Source organism: Crocodylus siamensis, chromosome 2, assembly GCF_052110815.1.
Source record: "Crocodylus siamensis isolate JL-2025a chromosome 2, ASM5211081v1, whole genome shotgun sequence".
Taxonomy (NCBI): Eukaryota; Metazoa; Chordata; order Crocodylia; family Crocodylidae; genus Crocodylus; species Crocodylus siamensis.
The window spans coordinates 258,064,714-258,087,082 of record NC_143396.1 but is presented as its reverse complement, the minus strand read 5'-3'; the positions used below and the strand labels follow the sequence as shown (position 1 = coordinate 258,087,082).

Sequence of the window (22,369 nt, the reverse complement as noted above, 5' to 3'; positions counted from 1 at the left end):
TTGCTCATCTTGGCATAGAAAATTTCAATATGGAAAAAGAATGTGGGGAAATGGCTATGTACAGAATCTATCCACAGCACAAGAAAGGATAATCCTTGCTGTGCACAAATGCACAGCACCTTAGTACTGGATTTTATCCAGGTCCTTTTTCATCTATGCTTTTTCTTTTTCTGACATTCATTTTGTGTGAATAGAAGCTGCTACCGTTATATCTGGCATCCTTGTGATCTTGCTGAATTACCTATTCCAGGTCTATACTAAAAACTTTTCCTGGTACACTAATTTTGGTAGTATTTTAATGATCATCTTCAGTGCTAGCAAGAACCCCAGTGTAACTGCAGCAACACCAGCAAAAAGTGCTTCTGTGGGTATATAGTAGGAATGGTGGTATAGCCATAATGGTCCTGGGAATATACAAAAGGCAAGTGGCTTTTAATTATAACTGTTATTGGACCAACTCTATGGTTGGGAAAGATGTTAGACAGCACATGTTGCATCCAAAAGCCTTCTTCAGGTCATTTGTCAATACAGCTGATTTTATTTGAAGAACCAGAGTAAGGCCCAGAGCAGTAATCCCTGACCAGCTCTCTCTCCATTTTAAATAACTTAATATATTTTGAGAGCCTCCTCCTACTTGCGTGACACTAATACACACCCATGAGGAGCTTGATTTTTCCCAAGCAGTAGATGGCTGCAAAAGAAGATCCAGGCCAAAGGAATTTTAAACACAGAAACTTTAGGTGAAGCAATAAAGATAGTCAATGCCCTTTTCTTCTGTAATGAATTATTAGAGGTTTAGGATACAGCCAGATGTGCTACTAAAATGCTTAACTCTCTTGCTGCTGGTATTGGGGGAACTGGTAGAGTCAATGAAAGAATGTGAGGCTCTTTGATAGAACAACCATGCAGCAAGCTCCATTTGGATATTCCAGGGTCCAGAAGAAGTCCTCTACATGCAGTTCCCCTGCATTAGGAAGCACAGCAAGAAATGTTCTGAATGTTGTGACTGAATACATCTGGTAATATTTTAGGAGACACACAGGGCAATCTATTGAGATGTAATCTGGCAAGGATATTGAAGAAGTTAAAAGGAATTTTAATTCTGACAAAAGATATGCTTTTAAAAGCTTTTTGCTTTGCAGAAAATAATAAGTATGTCACTCAGATTGCTTTATTTTGGTTACTTGTTACTTTTAATGCAGAACTATTCTTTGCCTGTTAGGAGTCATTCTCTGTGAGATTATCTACATTATCTGAGCAAATCATTTTCTTGAGTTATTTCATGGAGTGGAAATATTGAAATGCATCATAAGTCGAACCCATCTACTCCAGTGAGGACAGGGGAGAAAAGTTATGCACTTACCTGTTCAGCAAATGGGACACTCTAAGCTGCACCTCTTACTATGTAGAAAAGTGTTTAGAATTTTTAAATTGTCAGATTCCTGGATTATTATTCGATCCCAAATAACCCATCCTCTAGCCACTTCAAGATTGTTTCCTGCACTATTTCTTGTCCAGTTGTAAGTGACTCAAAGGCAGCTTCTCTCATTTCCTAAGGAATAGATCTCCTTAAAGCTCAACATCTAATTTTTAGGAACCTTTTTGCTGATGTGTGTTCAACATTATTCTTTTCTTAGTTGTATGCCCCTGCTCATAATCATACTCTGAAAAAACAAGCTAAATAATTTATCTCCTTGGCTCACGTTTATATCTTTAAAATATTGGTAGTGGGTGCTACAATATTTTTTTCCTTTGGTAACTGAACATAGTGTTTCTTTTGATTTTAGAGAGCGAAAGAGATCCTATTGCCTCCTGGCACCATGATGTGATTGCTACACGTGTGTCAAGAAACATGGAATAATTTCATTTATTTTCATTTTAGTGGGAAAGCAAAAGGTTAAGGCTAATACATATAGTGTCATAGTTTCATAGTAGCTAGGGTCAGGAGGGACCTGAACAGATCATCTAGCCTGACCCCCTGCCACAGGCAGGAATGAATGCTGGGTTCACAAGACCCCAGAAAGGTGATCATCCAACCTCCTCTTGAATTTGCCCAAGGTAGGGGTGAGGACCACTTCCCTGGGAAGTTGGTTCTAGATTTTGGCCACCCTAACTGTAAAATATTGCCTTCTGATCTCTAACCTAAACCTATTCTCCATCAGCTTATCACCATTGTTCCTTGTCACCCCAGGTGGTGCTGGGGAGAAAAGGGCTGTACCTATTTGCTGTTGAGCTCCCCAGATGAGTTTGTAATTTTTCTTTCATCAGAATGGCTACATGTTGAGGCCCCTGTATCTCAAAAAGCTTTATTTTTTATGTCTTCTCTGGGGAAACTCTGATGTGTTCTTTTTCCTGAGAACCCTGCCTGTATTTCTTAGAAACACTCTGTTCATCTGCCACTTCTAGACCTACCTGAAGTTCTAATCCTTTTGTTTGTGGCATCACCGCTGGTTTCAGCAAGGTAATAGCTTTGATGCAACAAAGAGGGGATTATGACTTCAGCTGGGAAATGAGTAACAGAAGTAAGTGATTTTATAAGGAATAGTAATCTTGGTTGTGTGTAAATATCACCTAGCATCAAAGAAACCAGAAATTCTATAACCAGGAATCTCAGAAAAAGTTAAACCTCTTTATATTCCTCTTACTCTGCCTCCAAGGAACTCTGTTCTTGCTGGCTTCTCTGGTAACTGTGGAACTGGGGATCAGAAAGAAGCAGTTTCAGTTCTCCTTGGCCATGTCTACACAAGGCGCTGACTGTACAGTTGTTACTACGGAGTCATTTAGTACTTGCATACCCAAGTACTAAATGAGTGCATGGTAACTGGCATTATTGTGCAGTAGCGTCCCGGCACTGCTTCCTGGTGACGCTGACTGTGCAGTAACTCATTACTACTGCACAGTAGCCTCGCATCGCAGTTTGTGCCCCACAACGAGTTACTGTGTAATAAGCATCTCATGTAGATGAGGCCCTTGGGTACAGTTTGTTTGGCATTTAAAAAAAACAAACTTTATACTTTGCACCTGGTTTATATCAGAGGGACTAAGTGGTGGTTATTCCTTTCCCTTATATGTATAAGGGTACATAAGCTTATTGCAGGACTGTGCAGCTTCTACTACCCCTCCCAAATATTTGAGTTAAAAGCAGGAACTAGCTACAGACATTATGAAAGAGTAACATCCTGGGTATAAAACTAAAGACAAGTTCTAGTTGAGTGTATCAGGTACAGGGACAGTCTCCTGATGTGAGATGAAAGCACTTATGGGAGGGAGGAAGGAAACCACTACATAAAAACTAATAAATGAAGAAGTATTTGTTCTTTCTGCTTCATACATAATTCCCAGTAATCTTACAATACTGGGTAAGTATCATTATCCCTTTATACTGGAAAGATAATCATAGCCCACACATTTGAGTTGCCTAGGTTCACTTAGTTAATGGCAGAACCAGAACTAAAGGTCAGGTTTCCAAATTCAGTTTTACTAAACAACAATTGGAATCAGAATTTATGTCTCTGACTTTCATAGATTCATAGACATTCAGGCTGGAAGGGACCTCGGAAGATCATCGAGTCCAGCCCCCTGCCTAAAGGGCAGGAAGTCAGCAGGGGTCACAGGATCCTGGCAAGATAGACATCCAAATGTCTCTTGAAGGCATTCAAAGTAGGTGCTTGAACCACCTCTGGCAGCAGTTTATTCCAAACCTTGGGGACTCAGACAGTAAAGAAGTTCTTCCTTATGTCCAGCCTGAAATGGTCACGGAGGAGTTTGTGACCATTTGATCTTGTCATCCCTTGGGGTGCTCTGGTGAACAGACATTCCCCTAGATCCTGATGAGCACTCGTGACTTCGTAGATGATAGGTGAAGCAGAACAGAATTCAAGCTCTTCTAGGGATTTAGGGCAAATTAAATGCTCATTTTTGTCAGTGCTCTAAGACAGGGGTGCTCGATCATGGGCTCTTGAGCCAGATCCAGCCTACAGAGCCATGTCATCTGGCCCATGGAGCTCCCCAAGGGTCCAGAAATTTGGTATTGGGGAGCGGTTGCAGCATTAATTGCTATTCCCCTGCTACCAAATTTCCAGACCCATGCAGAGCCCCATAGCATGGATAACCTGGCCTTGTGCATCAGATCCAGATCGTGCCAGTGCATGGCCGGATACAGGCATATAGGGTTGGGCCAATGCACAGCCGGATTTAGGGACAGGCTGGTAGACCAACCCCACGTGGTATCTAGTCTGCAGGGCTAATCTAAGAGCAAGGTTCTTTGGGTAGATGTGATATCTTTTATTAGACCAACTAAATAGTTGGAAAAAAGTTATTTGCAAACTCTCGGGTACAAACAGCCTTACCCTCACCCTTTTGGGCACAGATTCTCCCTATGCCTGACAAAGGGTGTTTGTGCCCAAAAGCTTGCAAAGAACTTTTTTCCCAACTATTTAGTTGCTCTAATAAAAGATATCACATCTACCCAATGAACCTTTCCTGTCCTTAGACCAACCTGGTTACAACCAACAATGATGCTCCAAGAGATGTGACTTGAATATTATATGGACTGCAAACTTAGACAGCACTAATATGCAGGTTTCGGTCACTTTTCTGATTGCAGAGTCTATAGCCTGCATTTTGATGAGGATGTAAGCTCTACAGTGCACCAGCAGATTAAAGTTCTATGCTGGATGCCCACTTCTGGAGCATCCTGCTTCTGTGATCCTGCACTCTAAGTAAATGGAGATTAAAGTCTTCACCTTTTGAAACTTTCAGAAACATATGTTTTACATTTAAAAAAACACCACATCATTCGCTATCCTGGGGAGCATCTCCTCAGGAAGCATCTGGCACTGAAATGGCAAAGGATGGTGCAGGCTAGGGGTCAAGTACATTGATAGAGCTGTGTGGGGAGCCAAGGACTAAGATAATAGGGGTTTCTGCATGATAAGAATGGCATTTACTAACAGAGTATGATGAAAGCTTATACAACTCAAGCCTGAAATATTTCTTTCTTTAACCAGTCCTACAGTATTAGATCACAGCTTTCCTGAGGGGCATTTCACAAACAACATAGAGCTGCCCGACTTCCTCACAGATCAAGCCAAATAACATCTGTGTTGAATGTCTCCTGTGCAATGGATGCCTTTTCAAATGCTGTTGCTCTTGTGTGCTTCGTGCTAGCAGGAATAAGCAGCCAAAGTTGTGAGAGAGTGCTTATGCTAAGCAAGGCCTAGCATTAAAAAAAAATGCACTAAAACTCCCAGAATGCTTCAAGGAGGTTGAGGAGTCAGCGATTGACATTCTGGTAATCACTTTCTGACCCTTAGATGAAAATACTGAACTTCTGACCTTTAAACAATGATAAAAATAGCAGACATGCCGCTTACATTGTTAAGAATAGGAAACTGCATGGCTAAACCGCAATGACAAAAAAACAACCACATATTATGTCAGTTTTGACATTTTAACCCTGCAAAACCCAGCAAAACATATAGATGAATAATGTATTTAGGTTATAGAAAATTAGCGTAAGAAATATAAAGGTCATTAAGGATTAACATAAGAAGTGTAATGATTATAATACAAAGCGTATCACCTGATATTATAATATAGATAAGTTAACTAAATAACCAATAGAAGTAAGAATTAGAAAATGCATATGTATAAGTGTTATCATATATAACTAATAGTAAAGTTATGTTAGATGCCTCACTTCCACCATGGGGACAGTTTTGTATCTTTTGCCTAAAAAAAGATAAGGGACTCCTTTTAAATGAGCTGTTGACCAATTCTGAGACTACTGAATCAGGCAGCCGCACCTAGCCTCCGGGTTAGAGAGCAAGGGCTTGATATGGGAACCTCGTGAACCAACAGACCTCCTTTAGTTTATGACTTTGTGAAACAATAAAAGTTTTAAATTGAACAGGTCTGAGCCTGTGCTTAATTCAGTCCTATATAATTCGGCATCGAGTTCCCACAAAAGTATATAGAGATTAAATGGGAGCAGTAAGGAAGGGACTTTCCACCATTTCCACTCTTTCCCACTGGGTTCAACAACCCAAAGTACATGGGGTCAGGGAACAGAAGGCTGAGGAAAAGATAGAAGGAATAAGAAGAGAGAGGGAATATATGAAGAAGACATCTATCTACAAAGGAAAAAATATAGGAAAGATGTCTGCAGCATCATAGATGCTTTAGAATTTTGTTTTATTTAAGAAAAAGGAAAATATAAGCCCTTTTTATTTTCTCCCTCTAGCTCCTTTTTTCAGCTTCTGTATTTCTCTGTCCTCTTGGAGGTAGCTGGCATTAGGTCTTCAGTAATTCTTGTCAGAGTCTTTTACATTTGAAATAAGTCATTTGAACATTTAGCCCTTTTTGAACGCACAATCTACTGTGCACACAGAGTTCCTTTGTTTAGAGAAATAAGTTACTTCAGTCCAGAGGACTGAAATTTCACTTTTATCTTACTGTCTCTTTCTCTCTTTCTTTTTCAGATAATTCCTCATCTCTTCAAGAAGATGAAGAGCTAGATATGGAGGCTGTCAACTGGCAGCTGAACAGCACTCCTGTGAATGGGCATTCTGTGACCCCAACCAAAGCTCGTTTCCCCAGCTGGGTGACTTTTGATGACAATGAAGTCAGCTGTGCTTCACCACCGAGCCTTTCTCCCTTGAAACTGGATTCCCCACCAGCAGTAACACAAGCTCCAGATGTGAACTTTAACGTCACTGCATCCTTTAAGAAGAGAGAGCGGCCTAAAAGCACTTTGGCAGACCTCTCTAAAATTCAAAAGCTAGACCTTTCTTCCATAAGCAGGCTGCCTTCTGTTGGTGGAACACCACCCTGGAGTGCTACTAACCCCTTCCTGGATGAATCTCTGCAGGATGTCCAACCATCACCTATCAACCCATTCAGCTCATTTTTTGAGGAACGAGACAGGCGTTCCCACAGCTCCTCTCTCCCTGCTGTTCTTGGCAAAAGCCAAAGAGACTCCCTTATTATCGTTCACCAAGAACCTGACACCATCAGCTTCAATGAGTTGAGCAAAAGCATAACCCACACAGAAGCTGTTGAGCAGCTCAAGCAGCTCCAAATTGGGGATCCAGATCACCTGAGCAGCCCCACTCTACCTGATGATGACCCCATGATGCCAAGTGAACTGGATGACATCTCTTTGAACTTAGCACCATCTCAACCCAAAGATGGCTGGCCAATGATGCTTAGGATACCAGAGAAAAAGAACATCATGTCATCTCGGCATTGGGGGCCAATCTTTGTCAAGCTGACTGAGAGTGGTTACCTACAACTTTTTTATGAGAAGGGACTGGAGAAGCCATTTCGGGAATTCAAACTTGAGATCAATCATGAACTTTCAGAGCGCAAGCTCCAGAACTATGATGAGAATGGAAGGATACACAGCATGCGGATAGACCGTACCACCTACAAGGAAAAAAAGAAGTATCAGCCTAAGCCATCCATCACCCATGTGGCAGAAAGGGAGCAAATGATAAAGTTAGGTACTACTAATTATGTAGATTTCCTTAGCTTTATCTCAGCTGTTCAGGACACATTGATGAACCTGCCAGCCTCATCGATGGATCTAAGCATGGTGGGATTGAACTACCAAGAGGAAGAAATCACTGTTGATGTCAAGGATGAGTTTCATGGCATCTTGGCCAAAGGAGACAATAGGATTCTCCAGCACAGTGTGCTAACACATATGTATGTCCTCAGCTTTCTTTCTGGCTTGGCAGAATGCAGGCTGGGCCTTAATGACATCTTTATTAAAGGGAATGAAATAGTTGCACGGCAGGATATCATGCCCACCACTACCAGTAAGTGGATTAAATTGTACAGCTGCCAGTTCCATTCATGTGTGGATGAGGAAATGTTTAACAGTTCCCGTGCTATTCTGTTTAATCCTTTGGATGCTTGTCGCTTTGAGTTAATGAGGTTCAGGACAGTATTTGCTGAGAAGACTTTGCCTTTCACTCTGAGGACAGCAACTAGCATCAATGGTGCCGAAGTAGAAGTCCAGAGCTGGCTGATGATGTCCACTGGGTTTTCTTCCAACCGTGACCCTCTAACTCAGGTCCCCTGTGAAAATGTGATGATCCGCTACCCAGTGCCAAATGAATGGGTAAAAAATTTCCGCAGAGAAAGTGTCCTGGGGGAGAAATCTTTGAAAGCCAAGGTGAACAAGGGTGCCAGTTTTGGATCAACTAGTGTGTCTGGTTCTGAGCCAGTAATGAGAGTAACTTTGGGAACTGCCAAATATGAGCATGCATTTAACTCCATTGTATGGAGGATAAACCGACTGCCTGACAAAAACTCAGGTGAGTAGTGTGTAAAGTCTTGGAACAGATAAATGAGAAGTGTGTATTTTGGGAACTGGGGGATGTTGGATTTACATGATGCTTTTCTTTTGGCCTAAGGAATGTCCCAGCAGTTACATGAAATGATTAGTTGTCTCCCTTGAAGTTATTTAAGATGCCTCACAAAGAAACACCATTTTGTTATATTCATATGCAAAAATATGTCAGAGAATCATAAAAATAGAAATGGTTCAGCTCCCTGCCCCAGGCAGAATCATCCTGGTTTAAACCAGAAAAATGTTTGTCTAACTTGCACTTAAAAACTTTCAGTGACAGGAGATTCCACAACTTCTCTGGGTAATTTGTTTGAGTTTGAAAAAAAAATTCTTCCCAGTATCCAACCTAAATCATCCGTGTTGTAATACAAGCTCTTAAGTAATGAAACTGGGCCAATTAGATTTATTTCCAGTTTATAGTGCTAAGCAAATGCAGTTCTTTGCATAAATTCTCTTTCAAAAACCCAGTTGCTAATGTATCTGCCTCTGTGAGTGGGCACCTCAGAGAGGAAGATACAGGAAAAATTTAGTGTTGCACTAGATCTGGTACTTCCTGAGAACATCTGGTCTCTTTTAACAGGAGGCAAAGACTAACTTGGGTGCTTCTCAGCATTTCCTTTATTCAGTCCCTTTCGGACTCCACCACAAAGCACAAACATAGCAAAGTAACCATAGAACAGCCTCAAGTTTGAGATTCAGGATGAAATTTCATTATGAAAAACTAGTCTTGCATCAGCAGTGGCATACTTGGAAAGATCCATGATATCAGACTGCCCCTGAAAATGGACAGTACTGCACTCGGGGGTTGAAGCTTAATAAAAATGATCTTTCTGTGGTATCCTCCATCCTAGGACCTCATGGTGCTGCACAGACATTACAGCTGGGAAAACTAAGGCCCCACAGTGTTTAAGTGATTTGCAACATGTCAGTAGCAGATTGGGAACAGATGCTCTGTTGCCTGCTCAGACTGCTTCATCCATTTTCATCTCATGTGAAGTATTAATCCAAGTTTCCATTTCTTTGACACTGTCTCCTCTTATCTGTGATTCAGCCCTAGACTCTTGGTAGGGGCAAAGACCCTGATGTTAGTGGGTTCTTCCACAGAGCACTAGATAGTAGGGGCCACAGTGCAGAACTCATGGGGTGCCAATTGACCATCTACTGCAGAGAAAGGTGTCCTAGCTCCAGACATCCCTCCAGTCAGGTCATAGTATGATCTTAGGCAAAGAAAAGGTCTGGTGAGCACTGACTTGGCCAGTATGTGTACAGGGTAAGAAGAAGGAGAGATTCCCAAAGTATTGGTGGATAGAAGCCAAGCATAGTTTGAATCCAATTCTGCTTTTCAGGGACTATTTATATTTCTTTCAGCATGTGTCCCTTGGTTCTAAGTGCTCAATATATCTAACAAACAAATACAAATTATCCATAGGGTTGTCCAAATGAAGCTGATTTATGACATGTGGCCAAAATAATTTCCAAAATAACAGTGGCCTAGCTGTGTACTCATCCTCTCTACTTTGCTATATGCCTTGAACGTCAACAGATCTGGACTCTATTCGATCAGATGAGTAGAACCAGCTCCACTTCTAAGAACTCTTCATGGAAAATATCATATCAGAAACCCCTTCCATTTTAAACCCTGGGAGCTCTAGCCTCATCCTCACTGACTTCCACAGAGGGAGGGGAAGGTCTTCTGCTAAAATACTCCCCTGCCAATCACTACTGAGAAACAAATTCTGTACTTATCCAACCAAGCTTAGCAATTAGGCAGAATTGACAGTTTAGAGGGGTTCTGACTGTGGACTCCAGCACCAGTCTGAAACGCTATCTCCAGTTTCTTTACAGCAGCCTTGTATTCTCCCAAGGTAGTGTGAGAGTATCACTGAAGTGTATGCCTTGGACTATCTCAGCCAACTCTGTATTTAATTGTTGGATATGGGTGCACACAGAGTGGGAGTAAGCAGGTAGGGTTGTTACTTGGCAGTAGTCCTGAGCTTGGCTGGGAGGTGGTATAGACTTGGCCTGCATGCTAATCCTAAGGCTGAAGACAAATTGCAATATCCAGATCGATGGATCTTTTTAGGAATGACTTCTGTAGTTTCTTTGCCTTCTCCAGTGCTTTTGTCTTTGTACATTTTAATATGGAAAGACCCATGCAGTCCAACAATAGAAGCCTGTCACCAGTTCTATCTGCATAGTTTTCTAGCCAAGAGCCTTGTTCATTTGCTTATGACAAGAGATTCTAAAGCATATGCTTAAACCAAGTAATATATGTCCTTTAGCCTCTGATTTTACCTAGAAAGCAAATATGGCCTGGATTCCACTGAGTGTGCTATTGAAATCCTTCCCAGAGCATCTTGGTAAACTATTTGTTGCCCTTCTCTGACTCACAATGAATATGTTGACACTGGTTGATAAAGGAAGCTTGTTTGCAGGCTGTAAGGAGTTGCAGTCACAACTGGCTGTGATCCAGTACAAAAATGCTAGCATGTGTTTTTACCCTCGAGACAGCTGAATGAATGAGTGCTAAGAAAATGTCCACATGCTGATTCCTTGTACAAATGAAGCAATGTTGTGTCCTAAACCAGAACCTTGGCTCCAGATATCCTGAATTCTGGAACAGTTTGGCTGTGCATCCAGCCCAAGCAGACTGATAGCCCTACCTATAAAGCAGACTGAATTAAAACCCAGGCTGTGAACATCTTGGCTAGGGACAGACATGACACACAAACCAGTTTAAGTGATCAGAAACTGGTTTAAACTTGTAACAGAACAGATGTTCATTGCACATAAACCAGTTTGAAAATGGCTGAAACTAGTTTGAGATAAGCCTGATTGAATGTAGCATCAGACTTAACTGATTTGACTCAAACCGGGTTATGCAATGTCTGTCCCAGACCCCTTGCTGGTTTAAGATAAAACAGACACCCCCAACATCCTGGCATGTTCTCTGGGCTGGGTGGGCCTCTGTGCTCCACAACAGGGCTGGCCCCTCTCCTCTGCTGCCTTGCTGGAGCTCCGCAGCCTCTGCAGGCATCTGCCTGGCTTCTGCTTCCCCCGCCACCCTTCCCCACTCTGTGCTAAGCAGGCATTCCCCTATCTCTCAGACCAGGTGCTGACTACAGTCTGTGCTGTGGCAGAGAACAGAGGCAGACAGGTAACTTAATATCCTTCCTTGGCAAAGCTATTTAAGAGCTTTTTGCTTCCCCCACACCCCTACCACTCCCTGCTAGGCAGCAATTCTCCACTCTCCTCTGCCTTGCAGAGAAGGTATCTATGTATTAGCTAGCAGACCACATGCTGGGTCTGTGTTGAATCAACAGGCAGAATCACCAGGTAGTTGGTAATGTCCCTGTTTTCTTAATAGGGCGATAAACACTGAAATAGAGGACACCCTTATCAGCCCCCACCCCCAGCTTGTTTGCCTGTCAGTTTGCTTCCAACGGTATACAGAAGCAGGGAGGGAGATTGAAAAGCTCTGTATCAACAGAAGCATGCACTGCACACCCCAGCTTGCCTCAGTGCTGGCTGGGGGTTGGCAACACTCCCACCCCTTGAGCAGCAAGCTGGGAAAAGCCTGGGATGGTGTAGGCAGGCTGGGGGTTTACACCCCTCCCTAATCAGAGCCTCCTGCTGGGACCTGGCTGTCCTCCCCTCAGCTTTCTGGAAGGACAGGGAGGGCTGCTCTAGCACTCCCAGGCTTCTAGCCCCAGCCACTGCAGACATGTGTCTGAATTTGTTCAGTCCAGAGGGATTATCTGTATGGTTGGAAATTGGTTCAGCCTAGCCAGGTTAGACTATGTTGCAAAGGTTGAATCAGTTCAGGCTCAGGCTTTTTGAATGTCTGTCCCTAGCCCTTTAAACACAGGCTGTTCAGAGCCAGATGCCCTTCAATTATGGCAGTTCAAGTCAATCTTTGAACCACAAATATTGTTCAGTTTAACATCAGGAGTGAGAGCCAAAGAGAAGCAATGAGATCATTGAGGAGAATGGCAAGAAGGCTAAAGACAAAGAGATGGGGTAGGAGGGGAAAATTAGTCCTAGGAAGGGCTTACAGGGAGTTTCAGTACATAACTTACAAAAAGTGATCCAGACTGACCCACCCCTGTGGTTTATGCTGTGACCATAGAACCACTAAGGAGCCTCTGTTATGGGCTGAAAATAGTGGTAGGCGTCTAGACAGACTTTTGAGCATGCTCAAATGTAAACCAGCTCAATTTAGGTTTCTAGCTACCATCATAAGTCCCTAGTCCAGGAGTGGGCAAAATATGACCTGCAGGTTGGATCTGGCCTACCAACAGATTTGGTTCAGCCCATGAGTGGACAGCTGCCAACTCATTAGATTTGGCCCCTCGGGCAGCTGGTGGCTTCAACTGCTGCATGGTGCCAGGCAGGCAGGCAGGCTTGCTTGTGCCCAGCAGCATCAGCCCTTGATGCAGCATCATCATCTGTGAACCCAGGCAGAGCTTTCACCAAAGCAGATGGGCAGCAGCATCAACTGTGGACAACACTGGCAAGTTCAGAAGCCCTGACACAGAACCTGCTAGTGGCATCTGCAGCTGCTGCTGCTGCCATCCCAGCACAGCGGAAGCTCCCACCCAGAACCTAACAGCAGTGTCAGCTGTGAATCCAAGCAGGAAAAGATAGAGGGAGAGAGAGAGACAAGGAGAGAAAAAAAGAGACAGAGATGGATGTAGCCCTCAGGTTCCCAAAACTCATTAAGTGGCCCTCTAGCTGAAATAATTGCCCACCCCTGCCCGAGTCCATTAGGTTCCCACAGAGCTTGCCTAACAGCATCAAGTGCAGCACTCACAATCACTCTCACTCAGAAGCCTGGGCTCTTTGTACTTCCAGTCCATTTGTTTATATAACCTAAGTACTCAACAAGTTTAAACAGACAAGAGCAGCAAATCGTCCCAATGCATGAATAGTGAAATTAGCCTGCTTTGTTTCCAGTTGCTACCACTGAAGCTGCTTTAAAAGCAAATGACAGCCCTCTTGATTTGTGAAACAGCTGAATTCTGCAGGGTTCATCTGCAGTTCATGGGGTCAATGTAGGGTAATTAAGAACCAATCTTGTTCCCACTGAAGTCGGTGGAAATTTTGCTGCTGCCTTCAGTATGTGGGAGCAGGCTCAGGCCCTTTGATTGCAGTGCTTTTTGCTTTTCACATCAGAGACCATGTTTGTCTATCTTGTACATCTCACTGAAACTGAAAGCAAGGACCTCTTGTCTGCTTTTAATGACAACATGGAGGGGGAAGCTCTGATTCAAAGGAAGAGTGACAAAAGCTGGACCGGGATGGAGGGAAAGGATAAATTAAGACAAGAAGTGCAGTAAACAGAGGTTGGGATGAGTGGATAAACAGCTCTAGCTGGTCTATAAGACTGGGAGTCAAGGGGAGAACAGCAGAAGGGAGCCTAAAACTGAGTTGGGTGAGGTGAGGTGGTAGGATTGGTTGGGTGACCAGTCAAGACAGGTAGCTAGGTAGGGTGTGGAAGTAAAGGCTAGTTAGACAAGGAGACTGATATTAGGAGCTTGAGGGAAGAGCCTGGAATTGGAAGTGATGGAGAAAATGCTTGAAAAGGACTGAGAGTCAGTTGTCTACGATTGAGGGATACACTGATGTCAGGCAGGAGAGAAGCTGATGGCAGCAGCACATGAAGACCTAGACAAGGAATGAGTTTAGAGTAACTGGAATGGAGAAGAAATGAAACATGTCTAAACAGAGCTGGATTACAATAAAAAGAACTGGGACTGTTAGAGCAGAGAGACTGGGACAAGGAGCAGGAAAGAAGGTGAAGTATGGACTGAGTTTAAGTTTGGATGAGGAGCCTAGCACCAGGAACCATTAGTGGGAGAGGAGAAACCAATGAAATGAGGAGCCAGGAAAGGCAAACTTGGACAGGCTGGGCAAGGAGACTAGGAAGTGCAGATAGGGAGAATCTTGTAATGGAAAAAGAGATCAGATCTTGAATGGTGAGCCAGTCCTTGACAACTAATCCAGGGATCAGCAACCTATGGCTTGCCAGCTGGATCCATCTCATGGAGTCACCTGGCCCATGGAGTTGGGAGACTTCTGCAGCATTTTGGCAGCAGGGAGCTTTACCTGGACAGCCAGGTCTCAGCTGACTTGGAAATGACTTATGCTCATAAGCTAAACTCCTTTGAAGTGCCTGCCACCCTCCCTGCAACTCACCAAAACATTGCCAATCCCTGACAGACCTATTTTGGCTCACTCAGCCATCTCTTTGTCCCGAGCCTTCTTGCCCAGGTAATGTCAGTTCCTAGTTCTCCAGCTTGTCTGCTCATTCCATCTTGGTCTCCCCACTACCCCCATCTTGGGTCCTTGTCTCTCTCACTCTACCCATTCTTCCTACCTCGATCTATCCATGCATAACAGCTCTTTGTCAGTTCTTATCACTCCTTCTGCTCAGCCCTGGTTCTCTTCACCTTCAGACAGATGAACAAGGAGACTAGAAACCAGTTTCCAGTCCTTCCCATTCCCCTGTGCTCATCGTCTGACCCTTTGTTTCCATTCAATCAAGTACCAACCCATTTCTCTCACTGGATCCCATTTTAACTCACTGACATCAAGTTAGAGTAGGAGATAGTCATCCCAGAAGCTTATTTTGGGAAGTTCTGACTGCACTGTAGCAACTAAGACTTTGCAGCTTGTCTTTAGTTTATTTTCAGAGGTGTTTGTTTCGGGTTTGTCGTATTTTGAAGTACTACTTCCTAGATCTTGTTTTTGTCCTCATAGCAGTTTTAAGTTTTGTTTTCTCTCTTCCCAGCTTCTGGCCATCCCCACAGCTTTTTCTGCCATCTAGAGCTTGGTTCTGACCGGGAAGTGCCTTCCAGTTTTGTCCGCTATGTGGACGTGGAGTTTGACATGCCCACCACTTCAGCATCCAAAGCTGCCATTCGGTCCATCTCTGTAGAAGACAAGACCAATGTGAGGAAATGGGTGAACTATTCAGCACACTACAGTTATAAGGTAAAGTAAGCAGCTGGCTTTTGCTGAGGGCATATAGTTGCTGTATAACTTCATTTTTCTCTAAGTGAATTTTGTGCTGATAAAAGTGATGACTTGTCCCTAAGTGACATAGTACCAGAAGTAGCAGCAGAACTGTACTTTTTGAGGCTTTTGATCTTTTGTACAAAAGGGCTTATATTTCTTACATTTTGATAGGGTATTGGAGGGTGTTGTTTTGTACCTTATGATGAACATGGAAAGGATGGACTAGATCATCTTATGAATCCTTTGAACTGAATATCTATTATACTGTTGCATGCAGTTGTGAGAGACTGGATTTGATGGAAAAGGTTGTCCCATCCAGTCCTGTGCTTCTGTTTCTAAGCTCTATTTGTTTCATAGTAAAATTCATGGGACTTTTTGGTATACTAGGTCCCATTTAAAATTCCCATTTTAACAATAATACTTGTTAGCCTGAAGGACCACCTGTTGGGATGCCAATTAAGTAATTAACCCAGAGGGTCGTTAAACCTCTATGACCCACAGGTAGTCAGGTTCGGGGCATTAAAGTAAGTTAATTCCCTGAATGCTGATCTACTGCCCAACCCCACTCAGAGTGAGAAAGAGTAGCTACACACTACAGCACAGATAGGTTGAGCAATATAAGCTGTATTACACAACAAAACCCATGCAACAACTACTCAATACAATAGTCATGTCACACCCAAGCTGCAACACAATAAAATACACCCGATACCCTTGGTCACACAGCCAATCAACTACACATTACAATGATCTTTGGTCACTACACAATTAACTGCTATGCACCTTCACAGACAACCCAGAAACCACAAATGGCAGCAAGAACACCCTGGGCCTAGTCAGCAGGAGAAACCTTCTGACAGTCCCTGAGGACTTCTAGCTTTTCCCAGCTTAGGTACTCAGCACCTCAAATAGGGAAAGAGTGATACTTTATCCAATTGCAGCTTCCCAACGACCAGGTCACAGCAAGGAACCTGCACTCAAACTCCTGCACTCCGAGCGCCTGGAGCCCGACCTGTCCAGCCAGAGAGAGAGCAAGCCCCTGCCCCTGCCATCTGCTCTGGACAGGATTTATAGCCTTCTAATCGCTCAACCTGTCACTCACCCAATGGTCCAGTCATCGCTTTTTTCACAATACCCAATCAAATTCAAACCTGGGCAATACTTAAAAGGACCAATCAAGTCAAACTATTTCAATGCAATGCAAGCAACATTAACATAACTGCCTTATTAATTTTCATATCAACATAGATAGACAGTTGCGTTACAATTATACACTACCGGTGCCCCGACCTTAAAAGTAGGTCATGACTTTATTAAGGTTGAGAGTTCAAACCCTCTAGACACTTTCACCTCTAGTCACATGGCACATGTGTGGACTTCCACTGTTCTACAAGCCAAGAAAGGAGGCTCTTCTGAACATCTTGGAACTTCAAGGACATTTGTATTCAGCTTCAGGTTTGCTTTTGCAGTTTTGGTTCTGGGCTTGGAAGGAAAACCAGAATGGGGCTGGAACTGCTACCATTCTGGATGTAGCCAAAATCATGACATTCCTCTCTCAAAATGGCAGAAATCTTCCAAGATAGCAAAAATAGCACACAATATCCGACAGTCTGGATGGTACAATTGTGATCTATTCAAAATGTAAAAGCACTGTTGAATCCTAAACTCTAGCCATGGTTTGACCCCAACACTAGACATGGAAAACAGTGTCTTAAACCTAATCTAGCTTCCCCTTCTCAGCTGTGGTTGAGAGCATGTTACCTTCCAACCTCCAGGATGATCAGAAGAGTTTAGGTGGCTTGAGAAAAATAAAACATAGAAGCTAGTTAAACTTTTGTTATTTTCTTTTCTTTGTCATTAGTGATTTTTCTCCTCTTTTTTTTTCTCATCAGGTGGAAATTGAACAAAAAAAAAGCTTGGATACAAATCTAAAGGGAGAAGAAACTGAAAACTCCAGTGAATGTGCTATTCAGTGAAGGGAAGACTCACCTGTGACATTCATGAGAGGAGCAGTAGTATCAACCCAGCTGAAGAGAACTACAGCACCTTGTTCCTGCTTCAAGTACAAGGCAGTACTTTTAAAATAGTGTGACATTATTTTGAGTTTTCTGCTCACCACAAGTCCTATTCTGAGAGGAAACTCCTTGATGGTTTGTTTAGAACAGCCAAGGGTCTTCAGTGGAATATTTTATATACCTTTGGTGTATGGATAAAAAGACTTACGCTACATTCAAGCCTGCCGCCTTCTCTGCCTTGTCACCATTTAGCTTTCTGCACTGAAGTATGGTGTGCTAACAACCACAGCCAAGATAGAAAGCAACTGTCCTTGCTTACAAGTCTTTTCCTCCAAGTTGAATGTCGTCTTGTAAGTTGTTGGTCTGGTTATCAGTAAAGCTCTCTCGTGTTATCTGCAGAATACACATGAGGAGCAACAAAGAGAGAGATACAGTCACTGTTTTTTTAAGTAATCAACAGAGGGAAGTTAGAGAACCCTGAACTTCAGTCTAGAGAATCAAGAGTCCCTCCATCTAAAACAAAGGGAAGGCCAAGCACATGAACAACTGGTTGTCATCTTTCCACTCAACCAATCCACTAACCAGAACATTAAGGTGGATTTTCCTGTGGTCCTAACTAGCCATAAGAAAGACCCCTCTGCTCTCTATGGTTTTCACTTGCTGGTCAGGGTACTTCCTTTATCTTGACTTAATGTGATTATAGCTGCTATTACCAGAGATTGTGCAGAGCAACAGGGATGATATAGAAGGGGCATTACTACAAGTAGATCATTCCTGCCTGGAAAGATATTTGAGGGAAATAGATTTTATTTTGATATTTCTTTGATGTTTAAGGGGACTAGCTGCATTTTCATGCCCAGAACAAATCTTGCTTTAACATGAAGGATTTTGTGTTCCTGATACTCTGCGGAAAGCATAATGAAAAGTGTATGTTGTATTTTCCTGTTCTTGAGGTACGCTTTTGCTTTCATGTTCCATCTGAAGTCTATAACACAACAAATCCATAAACTACAGACAAAAGATGCCATTATCTTTATAAATTACACAAACAAACAGGCCCTAAAACTTTAGTTCTTCAACTTTAAGAACACGTTCCTCTGCCACACTGAACTAAAGATCAACTTTTTCCTGAAAGTAGTGGCAAGCTCCTCTTGTCTCCCTACACCAGGCTGTAAAAAACAAAATCACTCACTCAGACACATCTATCATTGAGTCAGAAGATGTTCATAAGACCTAATTTTCACAATCGGGTGCATGATTTATTTGGTCTCTTTTTCAAAAATTAAATAAATAATAACCATAACTTATTCAACCATTTAGCTTTTTTAAAAGGACCCTGTTAACTTGCATATCATACATTACAAAAACTTAGCAGTGTGACTGACACGCTACTTTAATTACATTTAGAGACTTTTAAATTTATTTTCTGTTATTTGCATTTCACTCAAGACTGCATTAAGAATTAACTTCCACTTTTGATCCCTGGTTATTTCTATTCTGAGTCTCATGAACAGTGTAGCAATGTTTAGGTTCCAAATAAAACATGGGATTATTTACATTCAGACAAAAACTGTTTTTATTAGCATTTTTTTAAAAATGTGGGAGCCTTTCAGATGCTCTTTTTATATACTTCTAAATGTTAGGTCTAAATTGTCTTGATGCTATCTGTTTTAAATTCAAAATTAAGGAAGAAAGACGCTTTTTTTATGCAGCTGTAAATATAGCATCTATGGCAAAAATACATTGCTAAAATTGACTAAGGGTCACAGTGCCATGAAGACCTGTACCTGGGCTTGGGATATTCCAGGGGTTCCCAAACTGTGGTACACATACCCCTGGGAGTATGCAAGACATCTCTAGGGGGTACATGGAAGAAATTGTCCAATGGTGGATTTAATTTTCATTATAATAATGATTGGCATTTTAAGGGACTAAAATATAAAACTTGTGCTGGTAGGCGTACATGGGCAGCTGGTAAATCTGGAAGGCGGTACGCAATAAGAAAAAGTTTGGGAAACTCCGGAATATTCTATTACAAGTGGTCCTACTGAAACCAAAACAACTTTGCTCCATTTTATTTGGTATTAAGTATTTGCATGGTCTGTCTATAATCAGGAACACTAATACCTCCTTTGTAAAGCAGTTTGAGACCCGTGGCTGAAAAGCATTGCTGAAGTGCTAAATCTGATTATTATGTATGAACTAGGGTTGCATAAAGTTAGAGATGAGTCTGAAACTTCCAAACATCTTTTATGTCCAAGAGGGGGGTAGATTTGAAAGCTGAGGCCAGACCTGAATTTCATAATGAACTCTTATGCTTCATAGCCAGATGGCACTCAGCTTGGATTTTGTGGCTTAGGCCCCTCCTCTAAGCAACATGAAATTTGGCTTCTCAAAGCTAACATTTTTCGTGCTTCAGAGATACCCAGCTGGCTTTTTTCCCTTATTTCCTGTATTGTCTGCTGACCCCAGAGCACTGGTTTCTGAGAAGGAGCAGGAGAAGTAACAGTGCAGAAGTGAATGTGCTCTCAGGGTATTGCTGAAGAAGTGTCAGAAAGAGCCCAGTCTCACAAAATCTCTAGCCCAGATTTGCAGACCTCAGAGTTCTGCCTAGCCCATATCTGATGCTGAACTTTGGCATACTTTGTCCTATCCTAGTGACAGAGAGAGAAATATAAGATATGATTAAGCAACCAGATTTGACAGTCCTGAAAAGGAGAGGAAATTCAAAAGGAATATAGTTTCTCATTTCTCTTTTAGGCAATTTACTATGTACAGCAATCCAACCCAGGACAACTTATCCCCAACAAATTGGGAGATGCAGACACTGGAGGGTTTGTTTGTTTTTTCTGTTTCATTTCTCTGCCTCATTTTGTCTTTCTTTTTTTCTTTCCTCTCTCTCTCTCTCATTTAATTCAAAGTAAATTAAGGAAGTCAGGAGCCTACTGGAGTTAAAAGAGTGAAATCATAATTGGGTCCTGTAGTTGGGGAAAAATAATTTAATTCCTTTTTGAACTTCAGAGAGAATCTCTTTTATATTTTTCTGAGTTTATGCAGTCAGATTTGCTAGAATTAAGCACTAATAATTATGCCAGAGTTTGAAAAAGAACATATCTCACTTTGATCCCAGAATATGTCACTAGACTTTCAAAGCAACTTTGGCTACTGGACTCTTCTGAGAAGCTAGTCCTAAAGATCACAGGCAGGGTTGCCGGATGCTAAAACCTTTTTTCAATCTAGTCCCAAATACTGGTGCTGAGCACTTGAAAACCTGGGTCCCAGTGCCTTTAGAGAGCTCCAGTTTCCTTGCATTATTGGCCACGTTGCCAGTCAGGCAGTATGTCTCATTCCTTCTGCCAGTGTGCAGTTCTGCATGGACTGTATTCTCCATCTACTGGTGCTGAGCACTTGCACCTACCAAGCATGCAATGGTAATTTTGATAACATTGATTGGATGGTAAAGGCAAGCAAGAGTTTCCTCACACCCAAGAACAGCAGAAAGTGCTTATCATGGGAATAATTGTCCCGTCTCTAGGAAAATGGACCTTTAAAAGTCTTCCATTTAACATGCCCTTTCTGTGCGATATGTACACTTTGGCAAAAATATGCCTGCAAAGCAATTATACAGTTATATAATTAAGTTATTCCCAGTCTGACTCTCCTTCCCTCCCTATTCCTTTTCCTTGTTCAGTTCCATTTTTGTAGAATAGTGAGACTCAGACTGCAATAGGAATATCTTGGAGGGAAGATCCACATGTTTGGAAAAACAGAAATTGGATCAGAGTGATAGAAATTAAAGTCTCCATATAACTGAACTCCTCTTAATGATGCTCTCTGTACTGAATAACTCTGTCCTTTGTTATTACAATAGCCGTAGGCCGCAGAACAGGGTGGGCCACTCGGGCCATGACCCAGCCAACTTTTAGCATGTTAATTGAGCTAGCTATGCAGTTAAAAAAAAATAGTTATATAGTTTTAACCAGAATGACAATTGCGCATTTGTGGGTTATATAAATTAACGTGGTAAAAATTGGTTGGGCTGTGGCTCGGGTGGCCCACCCCATTCTGTGGCCTATGACAATAGCTGAAAGGTAAATTAATCTGAAAAATGCTCCAAAAGATTGATAATACCCACTGTGTTTTCAAGTGCTTATATTCAGAATAAAGCTAATCAATCCTCATTAAGGACTGGGGAAATTAAAGTCTTATAATCATTTACAGTCATATGAGCAGAGCAGAGGTATCATGACATACCATATATTATGACAATGAGCTGGCTGGAACATTTACTTGCAGTCCAAGACCTAAAGGATCTATACATCCAATTGCCTTGCTAGCTGCTGACTGCCTCCTGATCACCTCACTACCTAGTTAATGGATCAATTTCATTAAAAATGGTCTTGAAGTTGAGAGGAGAACGAGTCTAAGAACTAATATCCAGCTCTGAGGCCCAATTATTTTGCCAGTTGCTTACATGAAATGCCCATTCACTTCGCTGGCCTTCCAGACACAAAACAATCAGGCCCCTAATCTATTACCTTAGTCCTAGGGGTTGGTAAATTCCAAACCTGCTCCAGATGAAGGGACTTCATTTATTTGGGAGATTAATGGAAGCCACTGGTTATGAAGAAATGCATCCCATCTTCTGTTACTTAGCTTGACGTTCCCTTTTGACCCTTGAAGCTGTCTGAGATAACAGGACTTAAGTGTTCCTAACCTTTTTGCCTCATCCATTCATTCATCCACCCATACAATTCACCCTTTGCACTACTGTGAGTGACTGATTTGATTATTTTGTAATGTAGTCCTACATTTTCTCTTTTTTTTCCTGTAAAATAAGGAAGTCTACACACTGGCTAACTGTAAAGGTGCTTTCATTTTGTTATGTTCTTTTTATTATAGCAGTTCTGGAGTGGGATGTCATTTTTGTTTGAATTGTGGGAAAACTGTTAAATAAATGTAAAGGCAAGAGAAA

General features: G+C 42.1%; 1 protein-coding gene across 5 annotated transcripts in view; it reads left to right on the top strand.

The window, feature by feature from the left end:
- Positions 1–22,369, top strand: part of STON2 (stonin 2) — a 115,078-nt gene extending 92,709 nt beyond the window's left edge. For all 5 annotated transcript variants that reach the window (XM_090033832.1, XM_090033830.1, XM_090033829.1 and 2 more), the window contains 3 exons: positions 6,483–8,324; positions 15,153–15,355; positions 17,272–22,369. In XM_090033832.1, the coding sequence (XP_089889958.1) occupies positions 6,483–8,324; positions 15,153–15,355; positions 17,272–17,355 (2,129 nt within the window). In that variant the 3' untranslated portion in view covers positions 17,356–22,369. The remainder of the gene's footprint in view (positions 1–6,482; positions 8,325–15,152; positions 15,356–17,271) is intronic.